General features: G+C 37.1%; 2 protein-coding genes across 10 annotated transcripts in view; both read left to right on the forward strand.

The window, feature by feature from the left end:
- Positions 1–7,997, forward strand: part of LOC135469633 (heparan sulfate glucosamine 3-O-sulfotransferase 5-like) — a 127,880-nt gene extending 119,883 nt beyond the window's left edge. For all 9 annotated transcript variants that reach the window (XM_064748153.1, XM_064748157.1, XM_064748154.1 and 6 more), the window contains one exon: positions 4,170–7,997. In XM_064748153.1, coding sequence (XP_064604223.1) covers positions 4,170–5,286 — 1,117 coding nt within the window. In that variant the 3' untranslated portion in view covers positions 5,287–7,997. The remainder of the gene's footprint in view (positions 1–4,169) is intronic.
- Positions 1–21,022, forward strand: part of LOC135469634 (heparan sulfate glucosamine 3-O-sulfotransferase 1-like) — a 143,581-nt gene extending 122,559 nt beyond the window's left edge. Inside the window, exon 3 of the mRNA XM_064748161.1 lies at positions 15,562–21,022. Within this exon, the coding sequence (XP_064604231.1) occupies positions 15,580–16,671 (1,092 nt within the window). The 5' untranslated portion in view covers positions 15,562–15,579 and the 3' untranslated portion in view covers positions 16,672–21,022. The remainder of the gene's footprint in view (positions 1–15,561) is intronic.
- The last annotated feature ends 1,360 nt before the right edge of the window (positions 21,023–22,382 follow it).

Here is a 22,382-nt window from a genome sequence, read left to right on the forward strand (position 1 = left end):
AGATATGATGACTACACACTAAGTCCAGCTCATCACAAGAGTGACGTTGTAAATATATTTTTACACATAAATGATTGTTTAATGCATTTTATCCACTTCCATCATGTTTTATAATTTCTATAAATATCTACTATATTTTACACCTTTAAATCATATAAGATGACCTTAATTTTTGTCCAGGTCATCATTCTCTAGACCTTGAAATGTCAAACATATTGAATTATAGTGTAATAGGTCCCTGTATACACATGCAAATGTGAGCGGACAAATATGCTTTATACAAGCAATGCAGAGCTATAACTGCTTGCCTCCCTGTAACCTTTCAGATCGCACATTCAAGGTGTCTGCTCATGTCACCCCTGTTTATGTTGGCCTTCAGTCCTTTTTTTTTACTTCAGCTGTACCAGAGGATTTTAACAAGCTTCCTTCAGTTAAGGTACATGTCAGCCCTCCCCTTATGCCTGATGTCAACACACAGGACTACCAGGTGCTGGAGTCTAAAAAAAACTGGGGACTTGCTCAAATACAATGACAGCAAAATAGCACATTCTTGTGCAGACTATATTAGTTTTTAGGGGAGGGTCACAAGTAAGATGTGAAAAATTCTCATGACACATGACAAATGGTTGGTATCATAAGGATTGGCTATTTCCATATACATGTATATAGTAAAGAGTCAGTGTAAAACATAAGGTGTTTGGGCTGTGAAGATCAGGTGTCAGTTATGATGGTAATATCAAACTGTGTCAGCCTAAAGTTTGGCACTACTTTATGTAGTGTATAGAACAGGAATATTACATGCAAGTAATGAGCAGCTGTGAGAAAGGGAACTGACTCTAGAGGGTATGAAAGACATAAGGAAAGAAACCAGAGCAGTGAAAACAGTGTGAGAGTTGGCAAACGGTCACACATAACATGTGAAATCTGGCCTCTTGTCAATTTACCTCAGTTTGGGTTTTATTCTAACTGTTCATGTAAACTAAAGCTTATTTAGTGGCAAATTACCCCATCCCCAGCACCATGCCTTAAGCAAAATTAAACAATGCAGTTTATTAGAAATCACTGATGTGTTGTCATCACATGTAATATATGTCTACATGAAAAACAATGAAAAAGGATCAAGCTTTGGATGTTAGGCTCCGACACTAGAAATGGGAAATGTGAATGGAGGATGGTGTATATCATATCCCAGAATATCCAGACTTATCAGATGAGATGAGGTGGCTAATTAAAGGTCCCTTTGGTCATGCCCCACAAGGATGTAGACTGCAGTAGGACATACCCAGAGTGCTTGGCCGTTTTCAGCCACTGACTGACAGCAGCAGCCCTTACCCAGACCCAAGCCTTTTGTTTGCCCCGCCACAGGCCTCTTGGGCTTAACGATTTCGCTCTGATCAGACCCTTTTATTTTCTTGCTTCATATCATGTTGATCCCATTTTCTGTGGACGCGCACTCATCACACCTTTGCATAATTCATCAGCCACGTGCATCACTCTCCCGGACCGTTGGCCACCTTTTGTTTGTTAAGCAGGGTGGGCCTGTCCACAGCCCCAGTCTGTCCAGTCAGGAGGCTTACACAGGGAGGCTTGGCCATTCCAAATCCCCAGCTTTCACTGTGAACAGGCAGTGTAGACCAGGGACTGTTAACCCCTTCAGCCTTCTACATGTCCCTCACACAATTGCTGTGGTTAGCAACGACAGCATTTTGAAGAGTGTGATTTAACAGGACGTTAACAAACTCACCCGTGTCACTGACATCTAGGATAAAATAAGACATTGTGTATGTTGTGGTGTGGGCTTCATCAGTAAAGTTAAAGATTAACAGTGTTATTTCATTGTGTTGTGTGATGGCTGGATGTCACATTTCATTTTACCACCTCAAGCTAAGTCAAGGCACTCTGGACTAATTTGCAGATGATTTGCCGCAAGTGTCTTGTGGTGTTAAAACATAGACGCAGTTTCCCATATTTCCAGGAACTATGACATGATGCTATAGGGTTGAGTGTACTCAGGAGTTGGCCGCCTGTACCTGGCACTGTATATAACAGGTTGCTTGATGTTGCCATTTGTGCCTGGCACTGTGTCTGACTGGATGCTGGACTTTGACAGTTGTGCCTGGCACTGTGTATGACTCGTCGCTGAACTTTGCCATTTGTGCCTGGCACTGCAGCTAGTCTCAGAAAGCACATTAAATGATTCAGTTATGGGGTTTGAAGTTTATATGTGAACACAGGTACACAGGAATTAGTTGTGCCTGATACTCTGTATCAGGGGCCAGAGTTTGTCATTAGTGAAGCTATTTTTCATTGAAGGCTTAACTATTGCTATTTCATGGAAATCTGTGTCGTGTTATTGAATGTAAATGTATGTTGGCCTAAGGACAGATATTTTCTTCTACAGTGTGAGACATGAAGTAAATGCAACACTACATGTGGAAAGCATTTGCTACAGTTTGTGTACAAGAACTGAGACTTTTCACACTAACTTTTACATGTATCTAGAGTGCATCATCTAGACTTACCATATAGCCATGCACCTGCTGAATGAGATATGCGTGGAAGCAACCAAAGCCTTGTAGAAGAATTGCATATAAACAGTTAATTCTGTGGCTCAACTGCATTATTTGACCGTAACTAAAAGCTGTGAATGGAACCAGAGGCTCTGTGGTAACATGACATGTCAATAATTACCACAGCTATTATGACTGCCTACATCATGCCTGACAAATTAGGTGAGTTGTCTATGGTGAGGATGCCCTAAGCTTAATTCCACTAATTATCTAGCCATCCATTGTCAGGCCATTAGATTAATTGCAATGGAAATCAAATGAACAAACAGGCTCATAGCATATGCAGATCGTAATAGGTGTAGGTGTTGATTCACTTAAATGATTGCTCTGATCAAGAATTGTATATATGTGACATTGTGAAAGAGGTTCAGGTTTGTGGCACTTAGAGAAGTACATGTGCAGTCTTGAATGTTTGCCATCTGTTAAAGTGAAAAACAAAATCTGAAAAGAAAAGCAGTAGTCAAACAAGGATTTTCTGTCAAGCTCATAAGGATGTAGACAAATTATTACTGTGATAACTAGTTTAGCACTGAATGCTTGGTTTTATGGTTGTGTATCATATTAGCTGGGACATTGGTCCAGTTGTTACTTCACACTGTTAGCACAGCAGATAGTTAATTGCTTATTATCATGCAGACAAATACACCTGTAAGTTATTTCTTGCTGGAATGTCTTGAGGCTTTCATTAGGCTGAATTGACCATGCTTAAAATAATTTAAAATTGTCATGCACCTGTACTTATTCAATAGATTTATAATAATGGATATTGGCTTTTTGCACACCTTGCTTGACTTTTGTCTCAGCTTGAATGAAAATATTTAATATACCTAGTATGCACTTTGACATACCACACCAAGGTAGGTGTTCACTAAACTTAAAGCTAGGTGGGTTTTGGAGTGATTATGTTGATAGAACTTAACATGTCTGCATTTAGCTTTCCTGGTATGTTTTCTGTGTCCTTTAAGAGAAAAGAAAATACAAACAAGTCTCATATCTTACGAGTGATAACTCAATGACAGAATTATTATTCTGTGATTAAGCAATTGGTCCACTCTCTTCAGAAGTGATTGCATATTAGTGTGTCAATTTCAATGAAATTTTATGCATGGAATCACAGGTTTGTCGCTCAGACCTGCTTAAACTTTGACATATGGTGTTGGCCCTTCTGGGCCCTTCATACATTATATGTCTCATGTTTAGGTACTGAATTAAATACAATGAATCTTTTTTCATTGACATGCAGTGGTATCCGGTATACTGGAATAGATTTTTATTTATCGAGCATATGTTTAACCTAATTGGCATATCTGCAGAATATTTGTCTTCATGACAGACAACAGTTTGTCATGATTGTGAAATTTTCAGTAAAAATATCTATAATCAAGTGAGATTTACAAGATCTGATAGATGCATGTGACTTTCAAGGCTTTGCCTTTCTCTGTCTAGTTCAGGGCTAAGTTGAATAGGTAAAGGAGAAGAGAGGTACATGTATGGAATTTTGATTGGATTGATTTTCAAAACACAGTGAAGAGATAAATATCTTATTACTTTTTCCAAAAACTTAACTAAATACTGTCACTTTATTTTTCTTTCCATTAGATGCCTTGAGAGTCACATGCCATCAGAATCCAAGAATGATGACAAATCGGATGAGCAGAATCTAACCTGTGCCAGTTCGGATGGCCGAGATAAGAAATTACCCAGCTCCTTCAAAGACCCACACAGCTCAACAATGACGAGGCGACTTAAGCTGTTTCTAGCCTTCACAGGGATGTTCATATCCACATATCTTTTGATAGTAATCACATATGTTGTGGACTTGCAACCAAGTTTACTGGCTCAGAGTTTCAGCCAATCTGAGTATGCTATGCCAGGTGTGGGGTTTAGAAAACTTCTTGGGGAGACTGATTTAACACGTGCAGAACTGAAGGGTGTGAAACAAAGGCTGCCTCAGTGTATTATCGTAGGTGTGCGAAAATGTGGAACACGGGCTTTACTAGAATTCTTGGACCTTCATCCCTATGTGGCTGCCGCAGATGATGAGGTACATTTCTTTGACAACAATGCTAATTACAAACAGGGCTTGGAGTGGTACAGGACTAAAATGCCATTCTCCACTCCTCAACAAGTAACCATTGAGAAAAGCCCGGCATATTTCATTACAGAAGATGTTCCCCAGAGGATATACCAAATGAATAGCTCAATCAAACTCATAGCCATATTAAGGGACCCAACCACTCGAGTTATCTCAGACTACACTCAAGTTTACATAAACAGGATGGCTAAAAATAAAACCTTTGACAAATTTGAAAACATTGCCATAGACACTGCCACAGGGAAAGTGAACACTCGCTACAAAGCTGTTCGAATAAGTGTGTACCACCACAATTTGGCTCGATGGCTGGAGATGTTTGGGCTTCATCAGATCCACATCGTGGACGGTGATCGTCTGATCACTGATCCCATTCCCGAAATCCGTCGGGTAGAGTCTTTTCTGGGACTAGATCATTTCATTACTGAGGAGAACCTGTATTTCAACACGTCTCGAGGGTTCTACTGCATGAAAAATGGTACCTCAGAACGATGCCTGGGATCAACCAAAGGACGTAAACATCCGCATATTGATGAAACTGTCACACAAAAACTACAGGATTTTTTTCGTCCTCACAACAGGAGGTTGTTCAGAATGATCAACCAACAATTAGAGTGGCCATGAGCAACAGAAGACTGGGTTATTGATCTGTGACTTTGTTAAGCCAGAGAACTGAAGCAGAATCTATGATGAACACATCAGCTACTGACATACATCACAGTATTCAGTCTGGATTTTGGTACAGCACCATAACTCTTATAACCATAGTATGAAGGATTACGAAGGAATGCAAATTATCCACCTGAGAAATGGAAATAAGTATATTTATGCATTACTTGTAAAGGCTCAGAAGGTATGCAAAAGTCAGTACCATGCAAAACTGTTAGAAAAGGCTGAAGATGAGGTTATTTTCAGAATTAATCAACATATTGACAGTGTCTAGTGCACATTAGATTGCCACCACCCTATAACGTACATCAAAACTACACATGTACATTGAAAGTGTACATACATGTATAGTTGTGCTTTGAAGGATTAAAAAGTACAGCTTTTTTAATAAACCGGAGTTAGAGCTAACCATCATCTTGCTAAATACAATTAATTGCACAACCCTTTACATGTGGGAAAGTACAAAAGCAATTGTATATCAACATGTACTGACTGTGACCTGCCTCCATTATGAGTGTTACAATAATAATACTGTGACACCATTGTTGATCAGCTGTGTTGAAAAAACATTGAGTAATCCAACATCCTGTCAAACACTGAGTATACTGATGTCGTGTCAAAAAGGAGAATTTGAAATTGTCTTAAACATGGTTCTTCTAAACGCGGTTTTCTGTAGATGTTGCAATATCATAACAAGAACATCGTGCAAAAAATGCCGGTGTTTTACACCCAAGGTCCTGTTGTTCAAAAGTTTTACACAGGCCCCTCATGTTCGAAGATAGGATGTCAAGAAATTCAACTGACACACCAACAGGAACACTTTTAATCTGTATATAGGGCTGCCTGTCTTAACAGCTAAAAGGTGATACCGTAAGCCAAATATTCTGGTGATTAATTACATGAAAACCTAAATCTTCTGCATGTTTTTTTCAGTTCTAGCTGATACTGTACTTGTATGTAGGCATATGCAGGCACTTTGTTAAGTGAGAATAGTTGGCATTGTAGGCAAAACTTCCAAGAGGAGTAGTCATTGGTTCATGAGTTATGTTTTGTGAGATTTTGCTTAGAAACATCGAGGTTCATCATAGATTCTGTTTTCTATCTAACACCCTAGACCAGAAGCATCTGGTTGTCTGCCATAGAATGGGAATGGGAGTAATCCACGGTAGAGTTGCTATATAAACAGTGCTAATGATAATAATAATAATAATGATAAAACAGCCTCCAGTGAATGTACAGTTGAGTGTGTGTAGATGGATGAATATTACTTAAAGGGATGAATGATATGGTGATGGACATGATTGTTAAAATGACATAGTGAAATGGTCTTCATTTTAGTACTGATGGTCCAAATGTCATGTAAATATGTGCCTGAGTGAGAGAATGATTGATTGGCTCATTTATATGTTTCATTAGAGTGCTTGATTGGCTGCCTTGCGTAATGCATTGTGTTTTTATTTGTTGACTTGTGTCCAACAGTGTAAGAAATGAGGAATCCAAGAGAATTAATTGCTGAGAACAGTAGAGTTTAGCTCTGTGGTTACCTCCCTTGTGCATCTACAAATGTGACAGAAGAAAATTATTCTGGAGATACTAGCCACTGTGAGATAACAGGAGTTTAAGATTCATAGAAAATGCATGTATAGTAATTTGATGCAAAATACCTATATCTACAAGTCTGTGTCCAACGATGTATCAGAAAGTATATTATAAAGTGATCCAGACTAATAGCTTAGATTTATTGTTGATATCCGTTGCTACTAAAAACCAGCAATCCAATCATAAATGCAATTGACAATTTATCCTTCATTCGAGTGTGATGAATCACTGTCATACAACAAGCATGACCCAAAGTAATTTGTCACAATGTTGGATTGTCTATATTAATACTCCAGAATGCACATGTAGATGTATCTATCATGCCGATGCATCCTGCCTGTATCACAGAATGCATGGACCAAAACATTGTGCGACAATAATGGATTGTCTATAAAATAGTCACAACACTATGGTATGTCATTTATAGTGTTTAACTTATTTTGAGAGTGTTTTTCTCATATTTTCAAGAGACATTGGTTTGTACATTGTCATATACAGGTATACATTTATATTTATCTGTCAAAACCTTGTTTTTAAGGCCATCAGTATTCCTATCCCTTTTTTGTTTTGAAGTAGATAGACCTACAGTGAATAAAGACCAAAGATATGTTGACAGAATATTATATCTCTGGCAAAGCAGAAATATACCATAACAATTGTTTCATATTGAAATGTCAATAAGCTATCAAAGTCTAGTCTCTAGATATAGTATACATACTTCATGCACATGGTTATATACATATGTCAACTGCAAATTTTATGCCATGACTCAAGTATGTGTTTCTTCAGTTTATGACTGACTTGCCCATATTAGTGTTCTATAGCTTTCTAGTTTTGAGTCTGCATTTACTTTGGTGAGAGATCTTTTCTGCTGGTGCCATTTTGTTGGAATAACATGTGAGAATAGTGATCATTCTATTTTGCTGCAATGTTGCTACTATGTGAGCATCTCTATAGGCATGTGTGTTAATATTACTTTAAGCAAACATGCCTCTTTCAGTCCTGAAACTGTTTTTGAAGCCAAAATAAAGTCAACCCAAATATCACTGCTGAATGTGTTTAGTTATTTATTAAGTTTTTATAAATATATTCACCAGTTGTGATATTAAGAAGGTTTATATACAGTGGTGAAAAGCTTCACAGCCCACATTTAACGACATTGAGAGAAATGGTGGTTGAATGGTTTAGGTCTCCCATTATTATGGTATTAGCTCAGCCCTAATGAATGATCAGTTTTCGTTATCCAATGTGTGGTTCAACATAATATTTTACATTATGTAACATGTATTTACATTTTGTAATGGAACTGTCTTAGTACTAATACTGAGTGTAAATTCAGAGTGAAATGAAATACACTCTTTTCTCTTAATTTACTGAGGGTTACAATTTAGTGTTGTTGCCCTAAGAATTTGCCTGAAAAAATCAATAGTAGACTTCTTTTGCTTCTGAAACTTACATTTTTTTAGTTTCATATTGTTACCTTTAAGAAACTCATCAAAATACTTGTCTAAGTAGGCCTCTAGGTAACAAAATGAATGAAGACAAAAGTTTAGGTCCAAATAAATGATTTACTTTAAAAAGACACGGAATTCATAAAACATGAATGTGAGTTGAAAGACCTTGAATTTCTAATTTGGAGTAATTATTTCTTAAAGAAAGTCATCATTTGTGCCACAAATGGTGTGCACATACACAAGCAAATATTTCTATTTGTGACCTTTTTTTGTAAGTCTTATCCATTTATTGTATAAGGTAATTTAAGGCATTGTTTTTCTGCATTGTTATCAGTGAACAATTTCATATAAGAGTTAAAAGAACGTAAAAAAGGAAGGAGAGAAAATAGGGTTGGAGTGATCAAAGAGTGTCGGGCAGAGGTTATCTTTGAGTTAGATGTTATCTGTAAGACTCACTACTATGCCTAGAAAACCAGTATGGGTGACAAGGGAGAGACTGGGGTGTGACAATATTTCCTAGGCTATCTGTCAGAATCTGGTCACAGACTTTGACCACACGGTCAGTAGGGGATTCACAATCACCCCGAGCCCCTGTGTCTATCTCTGTCCAGTTCTCAACAGACCAGCCACACTGTCACATCCATTGTCTCCCAAACGCTTTGTCCTGCTTAATTATGCAGACTGGTGTTGCATTTCCATTTTAATTATCTGAGGTAATAACATTACAAGGACATCCTTGTGTTATTCTCCATCTCTTGCTGCAGCCGGTGCTGGCTACTGGCCAATTATGGTCGTGTTTTTGTCACCAAGATTTTCTTCTGTCACCCTAAAGAACGGGAGCTGGCTTTATTGAAATCCCTTTTTGCTGCTTTTTTTATTCCCAGATAAAAGAATCGTTTCTTTGTGCATAAAGACCTTCCAGCTTAATCTCAAAAGATTTAGGGGCATGTGACTTTGAAAAGTTACCATTGTTCGGGAAAACTTCATTTGTATAAACAGGATTATGGGTAAATTGCTGTGGATCTGGAAAGGCAGACATGCCATCAGAGTCACCATTCCAAGAGACAAATGAGACAAATTGCGCTTGATTTATGTCACTTGCAGGTGTGACAATGCCGATCAGGACATGTCGTCTGTATTAATGCCGACACACAGCCACATTCCAGGGCTTTCTTTATCCTTGACACCTCATTTGCATTTTGCAAAATTTGCGTTGACAGCCAAGATGCCAGCAAAATCACGTCTGTTTCTGATCCATTGGCAGGCTTTATAATGCGCCCGTTTTGGGCTAATGGGGTGGAAGGTGACACATTCGCTGCCACTGTAATTCTATTAGGCCATTGGACTCATGGCAGAGGTGGCCAGGCAAACTCTGTCAGGACATGCTACCGATGTGGACCCAAATGCTTCTGACAGCTGGACAAGATTGAGCTATGGCTTATTTATGGCTCTCCTTTTTCACTTCCTTATACATCCTTTGCTGTGTTCTTATTTTTATCCTAAAACTAACTGGATCTATGTTAAGGCTGATTCAAAGATTTTCGAAGAAGTGTGACAACTACATCCTGATATTGGTGCCAGGAGCAAAGTAGCTTACATGTTTTCTTGACCAAGTTGTCTGTGCCATAGGATCAAAAACTCTTGATGAAAGTTAAAATAGTGCTTAAGTCACACCTTTAAGTATTTTAACTGGCTGGTCAGATACGTGGGATACAGTCAGGCGTGGGGTTCAGATTAAACAACCCAGCTAGTTAAACCTTAATCATTAACTTGTCAGTGGATTAGAGTCATTTGGATTATAACCAGATTTTTATAATGGATCCCATCACACATGCAAATAGGCCTTCTTTTTTGGGTACCTGCAGTTTGCCATACTTTTTTATTTCTTAAGGGATAATAATATTGAATTGAAGCACATAAAGACCTTAATTCAGATGATACTCTTGATGCCAACAACATGTTTTTCTGACTTAATCAAACTTCACAAAAAGCTCTTGGCCATATAATGTGGATGAATCAATCAGAAACAAGCAAAATGTGTCGCATGACTCTAAAGGTGAGTGAACACTAAGGGTTTAACGGCGTACTTAACAATTTTTCAGTCATATGACAACAAAGGAGTCTTTAGAGTGCATGTCATGTGCCTCCTTGTAGCAAGACGGATTTCCACCACTCTTTTATCTAGTGTTACTTCAATGAGGTAACTTACTCCAGCATTATCCCCAAACACCAAGGAAGGACTAGCGACAACTTCTTCTTTTAATGTCTTAGGTGTGACCCGATGCAGGATTGACCCTGGATCTACCGTCCCTGAAGGTGGCTAGGAGGAAGAAAATTAAGTTTTGAAGGTGTTATGTGTCCCATTTTTGAAAGTTTAAATCGGCCTCTTTCAGCAAATAAAACTCCTGTTAAAACTTACAATTAATCTACTAAAGCTCTTCCAGTTTTGTTAATTCAACTCAACTTTCGGTCATTATCCTATGTCTGTAAACTGTGTCATTTGTTCTGTTATTAACACATGCATGTACATGTAGTAATTTAATTTACTTATATTTCAAGGCTAATTTATAAATTACATGATTCAACAAATCAGCTTGCTGCAGAGTGACCACATAGCCGACTGGGGTAAACCGGCTCAGAATTAGACACATTTATTTTTTTTGAAACGCTTAGTTGACTTTTCGTAATCTGCTTACGATAGTCATGTAAATGACCATTAAAGGACTAATAGACTTTAGCGAGCCACTAAAGATTTGTGGAACAGGCCCATTGGCCTCTAGAACAGATTACATTCTACTCATCAATACTGATCTTTGACCTGTTTTCTTATAATTTACTTTCAAAGCAAATGATCTTTTCCTACTTTCTTTAATAGGTAATTATAGTAGTTTCACTCATGGAACCACTCATAACAAGAGATATTGAATGCTCAAAGATATATTGTTTTCCTTCATCACACAAACTGTACTGTCACTACATTCATGTTCCCCATCACATAAACCTAAACATAGCCATGTGAACATAACACAACATTCACCATTTGCCAACTTTCACACTGTTGTCACTCATATGGATTTACTCTGTGCTGTAGCCTTTTGTAGATCTTTAAACTGCTGAACACAGATTGCAGATTTTGAGACTGCAGAGTCAAGGGATTTTGGTTGGCACATCATAGCTGTTGCTACGAATGCCTATTGTACACTGCCTCTACTCACTGATAATAGATTCCACCTTCTAACCTGCATTCCAACAATAAAAAAACATGGAAGATATATTGGAAAGCATATTGTGGCGATGAGACATGAGATGTGTATTTGGGTGATTATCTGTCTTTTTGAAGCTTGGACATTTGGCTTTGTGAAATGGATGATTTTTATGGTATTTATTTATTTTTTGATGGGGTGGGGGGGGGGGGGTGAGGGACTATGAAGGAAGAGAAATATATTCATATTATATATTTAGTATAAGTTTAATTTATTTACTTTCTGACTGTCAATGCCATCTTTCACTTGAACTGGATGCTAATGCTTTTATTAGGAATTTTCAAGCCTCTTTACTAGCTTAACCTCTAAAGAGATCAAAATTTTGACTTTGTTATGTGGGTGTGGGTGTGAAGAATTTAGCATAAAAAATTACTACTTTAGAATGCATATCCTTGACAAGAAAAAGCAGTAGCACATGGCCATTCCTAGATGGCTATTTGAAATGCTGTGGTTGTCATTTATCTCCCTGTGTGACATCTTCTGTCGTAGAGGGGACAAAGAAAGCAGCCCTATGTCAATCAAGATGGCTTTATTTCTGTCATTTTTTAACAGCTTTCCACTGATAATGCATTCAAAGTGGCCATGATAATTTATTCATAAATTCATTGACCTGTAATTTTGGAAGAAGACATTAACTCGTTGGCTGTGATCCGCATCAGATTGCAATCTGTCACAAAGAAAAGCCACTAAGCCTTTCTCTTAATTCAACATTAATGAAAAAAAGATAAAGATTATCACCAGCTCTGTTGTTTCAAATAACAAGGTTGTAGTTTGCCCTAAAAACACACAAAGCTAAAACCATTATTGAGATTCTGGTTTTAAGTGATTATAATAGCATGAGGAAGTGTGCACAAGCTTCTAATTCAAGTTTGAAAGACTCCTGAAATAAATCACTAAAATTACACTCATTTAATACTCAGATTACAATATACAGTACAAAATGCCAAGGGTATTCAGTATGCTCACATGTTCATGATATGCCTTCTTGAGAAAGAACAAGTTTAGCGGATATATTTTGAAAAATACAAACTATATGTATGTGCATGGTTTTTATTTATGATTTGAAGCATTTGCTGGCTCACTGCAAATGTCAGAGCCTTGAAAAATGAGATCGCATGTTCAGATCTAGCTGTGGCTGCATCAGGTACATGAACCTGCGGAAAGCAGTGGCTTACCTACGTCACTAGGATAAATGAAGCAGTCATGTGTATCCTGTAATCAAGGATACATGTACATCTATATGCCATTTTTCTGGGTGAAGCAAGCTTAGGATAAACCACTACATCCTTTCAGGTTTCTGATAAATTTAGCTAGCTTAAAGAAATAGGTTGGGAAAGTGGATAACCATAGGCTTAGCAGAGAGTTCAAGGTTTTGGGGATGCAAAATTAAGGTTTAGCAACTACTACTATAATTCTCCAACCTTTTTGAAAGTTTGCAATATGTTTATTTAAGCATATTCTGAGGGCATTATTTTGTGAAGACTAACAAAATTATACTTTGCGTGAAGCCCTGAAAATGGCCAACCCAATCAGTGTAGTTTTATTTCAAAACCAAATCAAAAATGGGCATAAATGATGCTTAAAGTTGCTCTTTCATATGCAGAATTGTTAAGAAAATAGAGTATATTTGATTTTAGTTACTTCTGCCGGCCTTTTGCATGATTCAGAGAGTTCTGTTGATCGTTGAAATGTGTTGAGGTTTGTTTGAAAGGTAAGATGGTATATTTCTGGGAAAATATAAGTTTCATCAATAAAATTAACAATTTGTGATCTTTGTATGCCTCTAAAAACAACAACACAGTAATCAAAGTGATTAACCCATTTGTATACACCCCGAATGTGATGTTAAATGGTTTGAGAGTTCAAATATAGTGCCCACTTCATGATATATGTGATCTTGTTCAACATAGTTGATCGTGCACAAACAAAGATTCATTGGATTGTTAATAGTTTCACAATCGCAGCTACATGCAAGACACCATGCTTTGCATGCTTCTCACTTCACTTAAAGTTCTTCTCCAGTTCTAAAAGAAACCTGGTGGAAATATTAAATTGATATGAATAATTTATAATTTAGGAGAATAATTCAGACTATCTTGATCCTTATCAGTTAACACTGCTTTGAACATACAGAGGTGTTGACAAATCCTATACATGTACATGTAGCTCTTCAGTTCTAGTTGAGGGACCTCCTATAATTAAAAAGACAACAAAACCATATATATCCTATGTATTTTTCAAAAATAACATTTTGTATGTAGACCAGTAATAAAAGCACAATGATTTATTATGTGGAACTACCACATCTTGATCAGACATTTAGATGTCAATTTTGCAGCTGTTTAGGCCTCATTTCAACCAGTTGTGTTTCTCCATGCCTGTTTCATACAACATTATTTTTATACAATACATGTATATCCTTATGCTAATTAATTGTATAAGTGATTTACACCAGTGAAGAGAAATTTTAGAATTCCAGTCTAAATGTTTGTTTCCCAGTGGTATTTACATATGAGTAGTACTCTGTGTTTTTCAAATTTCCTAATGACGTTTAAAGCTAAAGTTCCATACATCCAGTAGCAGTATGCAGATGTGCAAGCATGGATCTTTGATATGTTGGGTATCCTTTTGATTACTTGCCACCCACATGAAAGGAAATACCTCTTCATTGAAGTTGCTTTTAGGACTCCTCCCCCCCACTCCTCTTATCCAGTTATATATACTGCATGTCACATAAATCGATACAGGGACTGATTGATTTTACCCGAATGAAACACATATGCACTCATTTTTTTTGCTGCACATACCTCTACCACGTGTATGGAATCTTGGCTTCACACATAACCACATTTATCTTTATGAATGATGTATATTTTATAGACTTCACCCCATCAGACCCTTACCAGTGAGATTGCAAACTCGAATCCATCACTCAGTGGTTCTATTTCACTAACTCAGGAAGCATGTCAGGTGCCTAGTAAAAGGCTGTGGTTAACGCGGGACACTCCAGTTCCTCAGTCAATAAGCCTGACCACTGTGTAATAAGCGAATAATTCTTCAGTACAGTGTTGTCAGAAAATATCAGTGTTACTTGCCGCCTTTTTTTGTTGATGGTTAGAGTTCCAGTTTTCACTTGCCACTTGATGACTGTTCTGAGGAAAAAGTGTTTTGATTGCTGTCTAATATATGTCTTTATATAATGTTAATTAAGTTTTTGTTTACCTTTTTCTTTTTTGAAAAATAAATTTTTTTTGTGTGTGTGTTACACTTTGCATTAAAATTCACGTAAGTTTTAAATGTTATCATTATTGTCTTATGAATATGGGGATGAAATGGTGTAATTGATAAAGAGATAATAATATTGATTTATTCATTCTTGAATATACATATGCAAACACCAAGTTAATATGGCCGTTGTGTAGTATATGTATATGAATATACATCATGCATGATAATGCAAATTATTTGCAGTGCGGAATCCCATACAAGTGATCTCTGCAATTTATACAGTATAAACTCATATTTCTTACACCATAGAGTGGATGCACATGACATCATCAACATCATAAAAATAGCCAGTCAGCCATATTGGAGTCCTGTTTACATAGGTATAGCCACAACACTCTAATATGGCTGCCAAAAGTAGGTCATGCAACCCCTCTCACTGATGCAGTGGCTGTGAATTGAATTAATCCAGCTCATACTGGCTCCCTGAGTTTGTATTAAAGTGGTTAGGCCTGGCACCAACCCCCAGATGGTTTTGGGTCTTCCACCCAAGGCTCTGCTTAGTTTCCTTCCTATATGTCATTCTGGCCGCCATTGCATGAGTGAAATATTCTAAAATACAACTTAAAACACCAATCAAATAAACAATTATTTTTTCAAATAACAGATGCATATTTTTTTCTTTTCAGTTGTCTGATGTCTAGAAAATGCCAACCCTTCAGAATAATAGCTCCGCTGGAAATTATATGCGTGTGGGGGATGAGGAAGTGCGGCATGAAATTTTGCCCAAGACATTCAAATGGCCAAGGTTGACAAGGTGCCGTGTCACCTTCATCAGTTTTTTTGTCGTTGTCGCTGTTGTTTTCTTTGTCTATACTTGCACTAAAACACTGGGAGTGTCGCCAGCTTCAATCTGCTCACTGGTGCAGTCCCAGAAAGTTGCTGTTAGTCTACCTCCTGAAAATACTCCACCTTCAGCTGTGGAAAGTGAACGTCGGCACCCGGCCCACACCCGCCGACGTCTACCTCAGTGTATTATAATCGGGGTCCGGAAAGGGGGTACTCGAGCTTTGCTCCGTTTTCTGAACTTACATCCTAACATACAAGCAGCCGGCAGGGAGATACACTTCTTTGACGATGACTACAACTACAGTCTGGGCTATGACTGGTACCGTAAGAAAATGCCATTCTCATATGCAAATCAGATTACCATGGAGAAAAGTCCTGCATACTTTGTGAATGAGAAGGTTCCTGAGCGTGTGTGGAAGATGAACCATTCCATCAGTCTACTTTTGATTGTGAGAGACCCAGTTCAGCGGACCATCTCTGACTATGCACAGCTCATGTACAATAAGATTGACCGAGGTAAGACGTTCAAAAGATTTGAGGACAATGCCATTGACCCTCTGACCGGAGAAATAAATGTGCATTATGCTGCAATCCGCCGCTCCGTGTATCATCGCCATATGGCAAGGTGGCTTAACTTCTTCCACTTGCGACAGTTTTTGATTGTGAGTGGGGAGGAATTGGTTGATGATCCAGTCAGGGCTATAAAGAAGGTAGAAGACTTTCTTGGGCTTGAGCACCGTATCGGGCAGGACTTCTTTTACTTCAACGAAACAAGGGGGTTCTATTGTGTCCGTGAGGATTCTAGAGAGAGCTGTTTGGCTAACAGCAAAGGGAGACCCCACCCTGATATAAACCCTCAGGTCGTTAAAAAACTCCGCAGGTATTTCCGAGGTCACAACGAAAAATTTTTCCAACTTGTCAATCAAAGGTTTGATTGGCCAACAGAATAACGCAGACAGTAGTTAAAAAGCAGCTTTCCTGATTGCTTAAAAACTCAACCAGTCTTGTTTTAGCACCTGCATACATGTATTTGCTTGATGCTGTCAGGATTTCATAAGAAATGAAAAAAAGAAATTTGAAAGATGTGTTAGTGGGAGGTGAAAGCAGATTCAGGTGCTATCTCAGTGTTTATGTGTTGTGTGTTAAGGGCAGTATTATAGGAGTCACTCTTCCAGTGTTATTATTTCATTTGTCAGAGAAGCACACATTTTAATTTTTTATTTTTCAAACTTTATTTTACCTTTGAGTTGCGTTTTACCTCACCAGAAAAAATTCAGATTATCAGATTTGATAAACAGATCCGAGTCATTCATCAAAATTAATCAGGGAAAGTTTTTATTTCATGATTGTACTTTATTGTTATATCCGACCAAATTTGTGGTTTTTACACAAATAGTATTGTTTTGTTTTTGAGTGATTATGTTTATGTTTCTTATTGTTATTATTATGATTGTGAATTTCATGGGTGTTAAGAGGTTGTCTTTTTCATGTATGCACACGTTTATATCCATTTCTTTGATGTTTAGATGTAACTTATCTTTATTTAATGTGGATCAGTAGTCCAAACTAATTCTTTTTTTATGGTGAAGATTTCTGTAGCTGTGTCCTTAAAAGGAAAAAGAAATGAATGGTTTGAAGTATTGCCTCTGGCATATGGGAACAAATCGTGGGAAAATTGTGAAATTGTTAGTCCAGGGGAAGCTACTCTACAACAAAATTATTTAACTTTAAGTGAGTCCTGATTTACATGAATCTAAACTGTTTTTAGCATCGGTAATGTATCGGAATACCTACGATGAAAATGTAGCCTAGTGTTGTCATGTTCAAATTTTCTTGTACATGTATTTACATGACATTTGATCTTTTGCCTCAGATAAAAACTGAAGGATTTTATGGAAAAGCAAAATTATACCCACACGTGGCTGTTAAAAGTTAAACATATGTAATTGTTTTATGATGTAATATTTCACTAAAACTCAGGAATGGTTGTATAATGGAGATGACAACTAATATACTTTCTTCTTGAGTGTACATCATATGGTTTCATCACAGGTAGATAAGTTAAAATTGATTTGCTGTTTCATTCCCACCCTCTGAACAAGGGAGGAGGTCGTGGTATTCTTTATTCCTTTGTTCAGTTGTTTAGTATTTGTCTATATGTATTGTGAATTGATCCAGTACTGATGAGTTTATACTCAATTCAGATATGATAAAGTTATTTTATGCAGGTATAAAATAGCTGCAGTTGTCTTTATTTTACATCTTTAATACACAAATTATACTTTAACATTCGTCCATTTAATTTTATTTTACTTTCTGAAATTTAAATTTTCTGTTATTTTCTCCGCAAAAGTGTTAAGGAAGTCATTTACTGATATGTGTTCTTAAATGCGAAATAGATGGACATATTGATGTTTTGTTTTGTTAGAAGTCATTTTTTTATTTTCATACCTTAGCACTAATAGACCAGGGTAGGGGTGGTGGTATATTGAATTCAATTAGTGCAGATATTTCATACAGCTTGGAAGTGTGGTTTGCCTTGGCTGTGATTCAGCTTGTCTCAACTATGTAATATTAGGGTAGTTTTGATACAAATGCAGCTGACCATCCCTTGGTTGAAGGAAATAGATACTTGTTCAATGGAACATATGCAGTCGTCTTATAATATCATATTAATTTAGAAATGATCACTCTTGATATTGGCGCTCAGTTCGATAGTGGAAGTTACTGTTTGATGGGTTATTTGAGGTGTGTTTCATGTTTATTTGTAGTGTTCAATATTTGCAAGTCTTCATGTTTCTAAGAGTCTGTCACCCACATTATGTCACAACTTGTGCAAGGAAATCTTCAAGTTTACAAAATGTTTATGCATGTATAACTAAGGAGAAAATGATATAACATTGTTCAGCTTTTATTGCTGCAATGTAAAATGTTCATGGACATATGTGTTTTTATATCAAACAGCAGCCACATATAGGTGGGTTACTAAACAAAGTCTCCGTCCGTACGAAGGAAAGTCTACCAGCAACATGCGGATGGTCGTGGGTTTCCCCTGGGCTCTGCCTGGTTTCCTCCCACAATAGTGCTGGCTACTGTCATGTACTTGAAATATTCTTGAGTACGGTGCAAAACATCAGTCAAGTAGATAAATACTAAACAAAGAGTGTAGTGCTCATACCCTCATTTAACTCATCCAGCTTAAGAGAGAAGAGGTTGTGTGAGAGGGAGCTCTCTCTCTACTCAGGAGTTGTTAAGACCTCGCCACCACCACCACCCTTCCCGCATTTCTCTCCCTTCCCCATTCCAAACCCCTTTCTGTATTGAGTATATCCCTCCTGCCCTCATATGGTTGGGTCACTCAACTGCATTATTTACATATGTATTATTTAGGTTTCGCATATTGTAAGAAATATGGAATGTTTGTTTAATAAATCACATGCACAATTTACATTATTTAGGTTTCTTAAATTGCTACAAGTTTCAAAAATTTGTTTAATTGTTCTCAAAAAATATAATTCCATGGACTTGGTAAAAGGTTATTTCACAGATATTTTATGTATTCCTGAAAGAAGTTGTAGTCAACACGGCCAGGTCATGTAACAGGTGCATCTTGTCTGTCTTGTTCACAGGCTGCCTTGCTGTGTGATACTCACATACATACGTATGTTACAGGTATAACAACCCAAATCTATTGCAGAACCAAGAATCAAGCTGTGACAGTAGAGTGATATTTCCACAATATAATGCAAGAGTGATGGTGGAATGACATTCATAGTTGACAGAATGCCTCTCTGACATTGGCACTAGGATAATATTTACATATAGTTCAAAGGCAATTTGACCATGGATATAATTACATTGCTTATACTCTCACAACCCACAGTGTGCACAACTAGTCAGATTCAATCTGCCGTTGGTAAGGTAGACATAACTTTCACAAAACTTTGTGAAGCAAATTTCTCATAACTTAGTTTGTAAATGACATGAGTTAAGATCATCTCTCACCGAATTTCTCACATTTATTTACACAGGTTATAAACATAGAATGCATATGGTGCCGGTTTTTGAAATAGTAACAATTCTGATCCAGATGTGAAAGTAGATGGACACATTTTATATACATGTAGTTCATTTAACAACCTTGTCAGGCCAAAATACAAGATTTGATAATTGACATGTGACAATGCAGAGAAATTGTAGGTTACAACACCAGAATTGAGATCTATACATGAACATTTAGATGGTAAATCCATCTGCACTCTATTTTCTTTTCAGGGAAAGTAGATAGCTGTACATGTGTAATGTGTCTCAATGCAAAGACCCTTTATGATATGTGAAAAACACAGGTAATATGATGATCTTTTGTGAGGTGCAGTTAGTTTATTTTAAATGTAATAGTGCTACAGTTACTACATTTTTGGGGCGTAGGCTGCAAACTATGTATGTGTATTTATTTGATCATACTATGTATGCGTATCTATTTGATCATACTATGTATGGGTATCTATTTGATCTGTTGTATGTCATTGCGTAGGTTAAGGGTTGTTCTAAAAATCATCTTTATGGCCATATTTTGCTGAAAATAAGTTCTTCAATGAAGGATTATGGTCATATTTAGGAAATCAATGTTTTAAAGAACAAAGACAATGGTTACCCTGTTTAAATGTTAAAAATCTACCCCAGTTCAGAGAAAAGCTCGACTGAACTTCAGAACATACATATGGTATCAAACCTGTCACATTGGTTCAAAATGATACATTTATATAACACCATTTAATGAGTATAGATGAATTGCTCTGAAGAACAAGTCTATGGTTGTCTCAGTAAAATTTGACTCATTTGACATGAAAACATTCTTGATTTGATGTTTAATCAGGGAAATTTGATGTATAGCAATATTGCTGGAATGACATGAAAAGCCTTTGTGAGAACATACATGTAAGGTAAAAGTGGGAGCAACAGATTCTCAGGGGCTTCCAAAGGAGGTACATATATTGAATATATGCTAATTGGTCAAAATTTTTTTTAAAAATGACCAGGATTATCTGAGCCATTAACCGTATGATTATTCTTTAAACTGGAACACAAAAAGTTGCTGAACTGGAGTAGATCTTTAAATTTTGCATGTTACTGTGTTATTTGTCAAATGCTACATTATGACCTTTATGTTGAACTTTGTGTACAAATGGATGATTTCTAATGAAATGAGCACACGTGGTATATTCAGGTGTATTTTTATCTATTGATGTGTTCAGTACGTTTGCAGCAATTTGAAAATAAAGTCTGGTATACATCTACAACACCCAGCAAACATTCTTTGACTTGTTTTTAGAAATTTTGAAGGGGGCCTCAGTGGCTGAGGGGCTTATCACGCCAGCGCAGTGCAATGACCCAGGAGTCTCTCACCAATGCGGTTGCTGTGACTTCAAGTCAAGCTCACAGCTGTACGTGAGAATGTCTGCCAGCAACCTGTAGATGGTTATGTGTTTCCCCAGGCTCTACCTGGTTTTCTCCCATCATAATGTTTCCGCCTTCACATAAGTGAAATATTGTCGAGTATGGTGAAAAACACCATTCAAATAAATTTATAAATAACTTCTGACAGAAATTATTCAGCCTTCAAGGACATATCAGGCATGGAGATAATGTCCTGTGAAGGAAGTTCACAAGCTCTTGTCCAGCAAGATCAAAGATTCGAATCCGAGTGGTTTCCACGGCTCAGTTTCCTCCACACATAATCCTGGCAACTGTCATGTAATTATGGTAACCAAATAATTGTTCACAGCTCCATCTACCACAAGGCATGCACTATTAAGAATGGCCAGTATGCCTTCTTTGAGCTAAAATTTGAGAAAATTTGAAATTTTTGAGTTTCTGCACTAAATGTGTTTTTATGACCTTTATCTGCCTCTGCGAGAAAGGTTCCATCCTGCACAGTTTTTGGTCCAAATTTTAGGTGAAAGCTAATATACTAATTTTTTTCACCATTTTCCTATCAAAAGACATAATTTGGTGGAAGTGTGCATTGTAAGACACAATATAGATTCAATTGGCTATCAGCAAAGCTTTTTGGCGAGTAGAATTTTTAAGGCAACAGTGCACTCAAAATATGCCAAAGTGTACAGGTTGTAAATAAGCAAAGAAGCATTATTTAATGTTAGGATATTCACAGCAGTTTAAATAGAATGCAGTGTGGTGGCCAAGTTGTATCACATGTGGTATCTATGCAACATGGCGTTCCAGGGAGCCAGCATTAAAGACTAAAGACATATCAGCATTTTGACTGACCAGCAGGCCAATATCATGTTATACATTGGGTATCCTTGGACCACAGGCTGATATTATATGTTATATATTTGGCATCATTGAATCACAGGCCAATATTACATGTTATATATTGGGCATCATTGGATCACAGGTCAATATTACATGTTATATATTGGGCATCGTTGGACCACAGGCCAATATTACAGGTTATGTACCAGGCATCATTGAACCACAGGCCAATATTACATGTTACACATTGGGCATCATTGAACCACAGGCTGATATTACATGTTATATATTGAGAATCGTTGGACAACAGGCCAATATTACATGTTATATATTGGGCATCATTGGATCACAGGTCAATATTACATGTTATATATTGGGCATCGTT

The sequence above is a fragment of the Liolophura sinensis genome, chromosome 7 (assembly GCF_032854445.1).
Source record: "Liolophura sinensis isolate JHLJ2023 chromosome 7, CUHK_Ljap_v2, whole genome shotgun sequence".
NCBI lineage: Eukaryota > Metazoa > Mollusca > Polyplacophora > Chitonida > Chitonidae > Liolophura > Liolophura sinensis.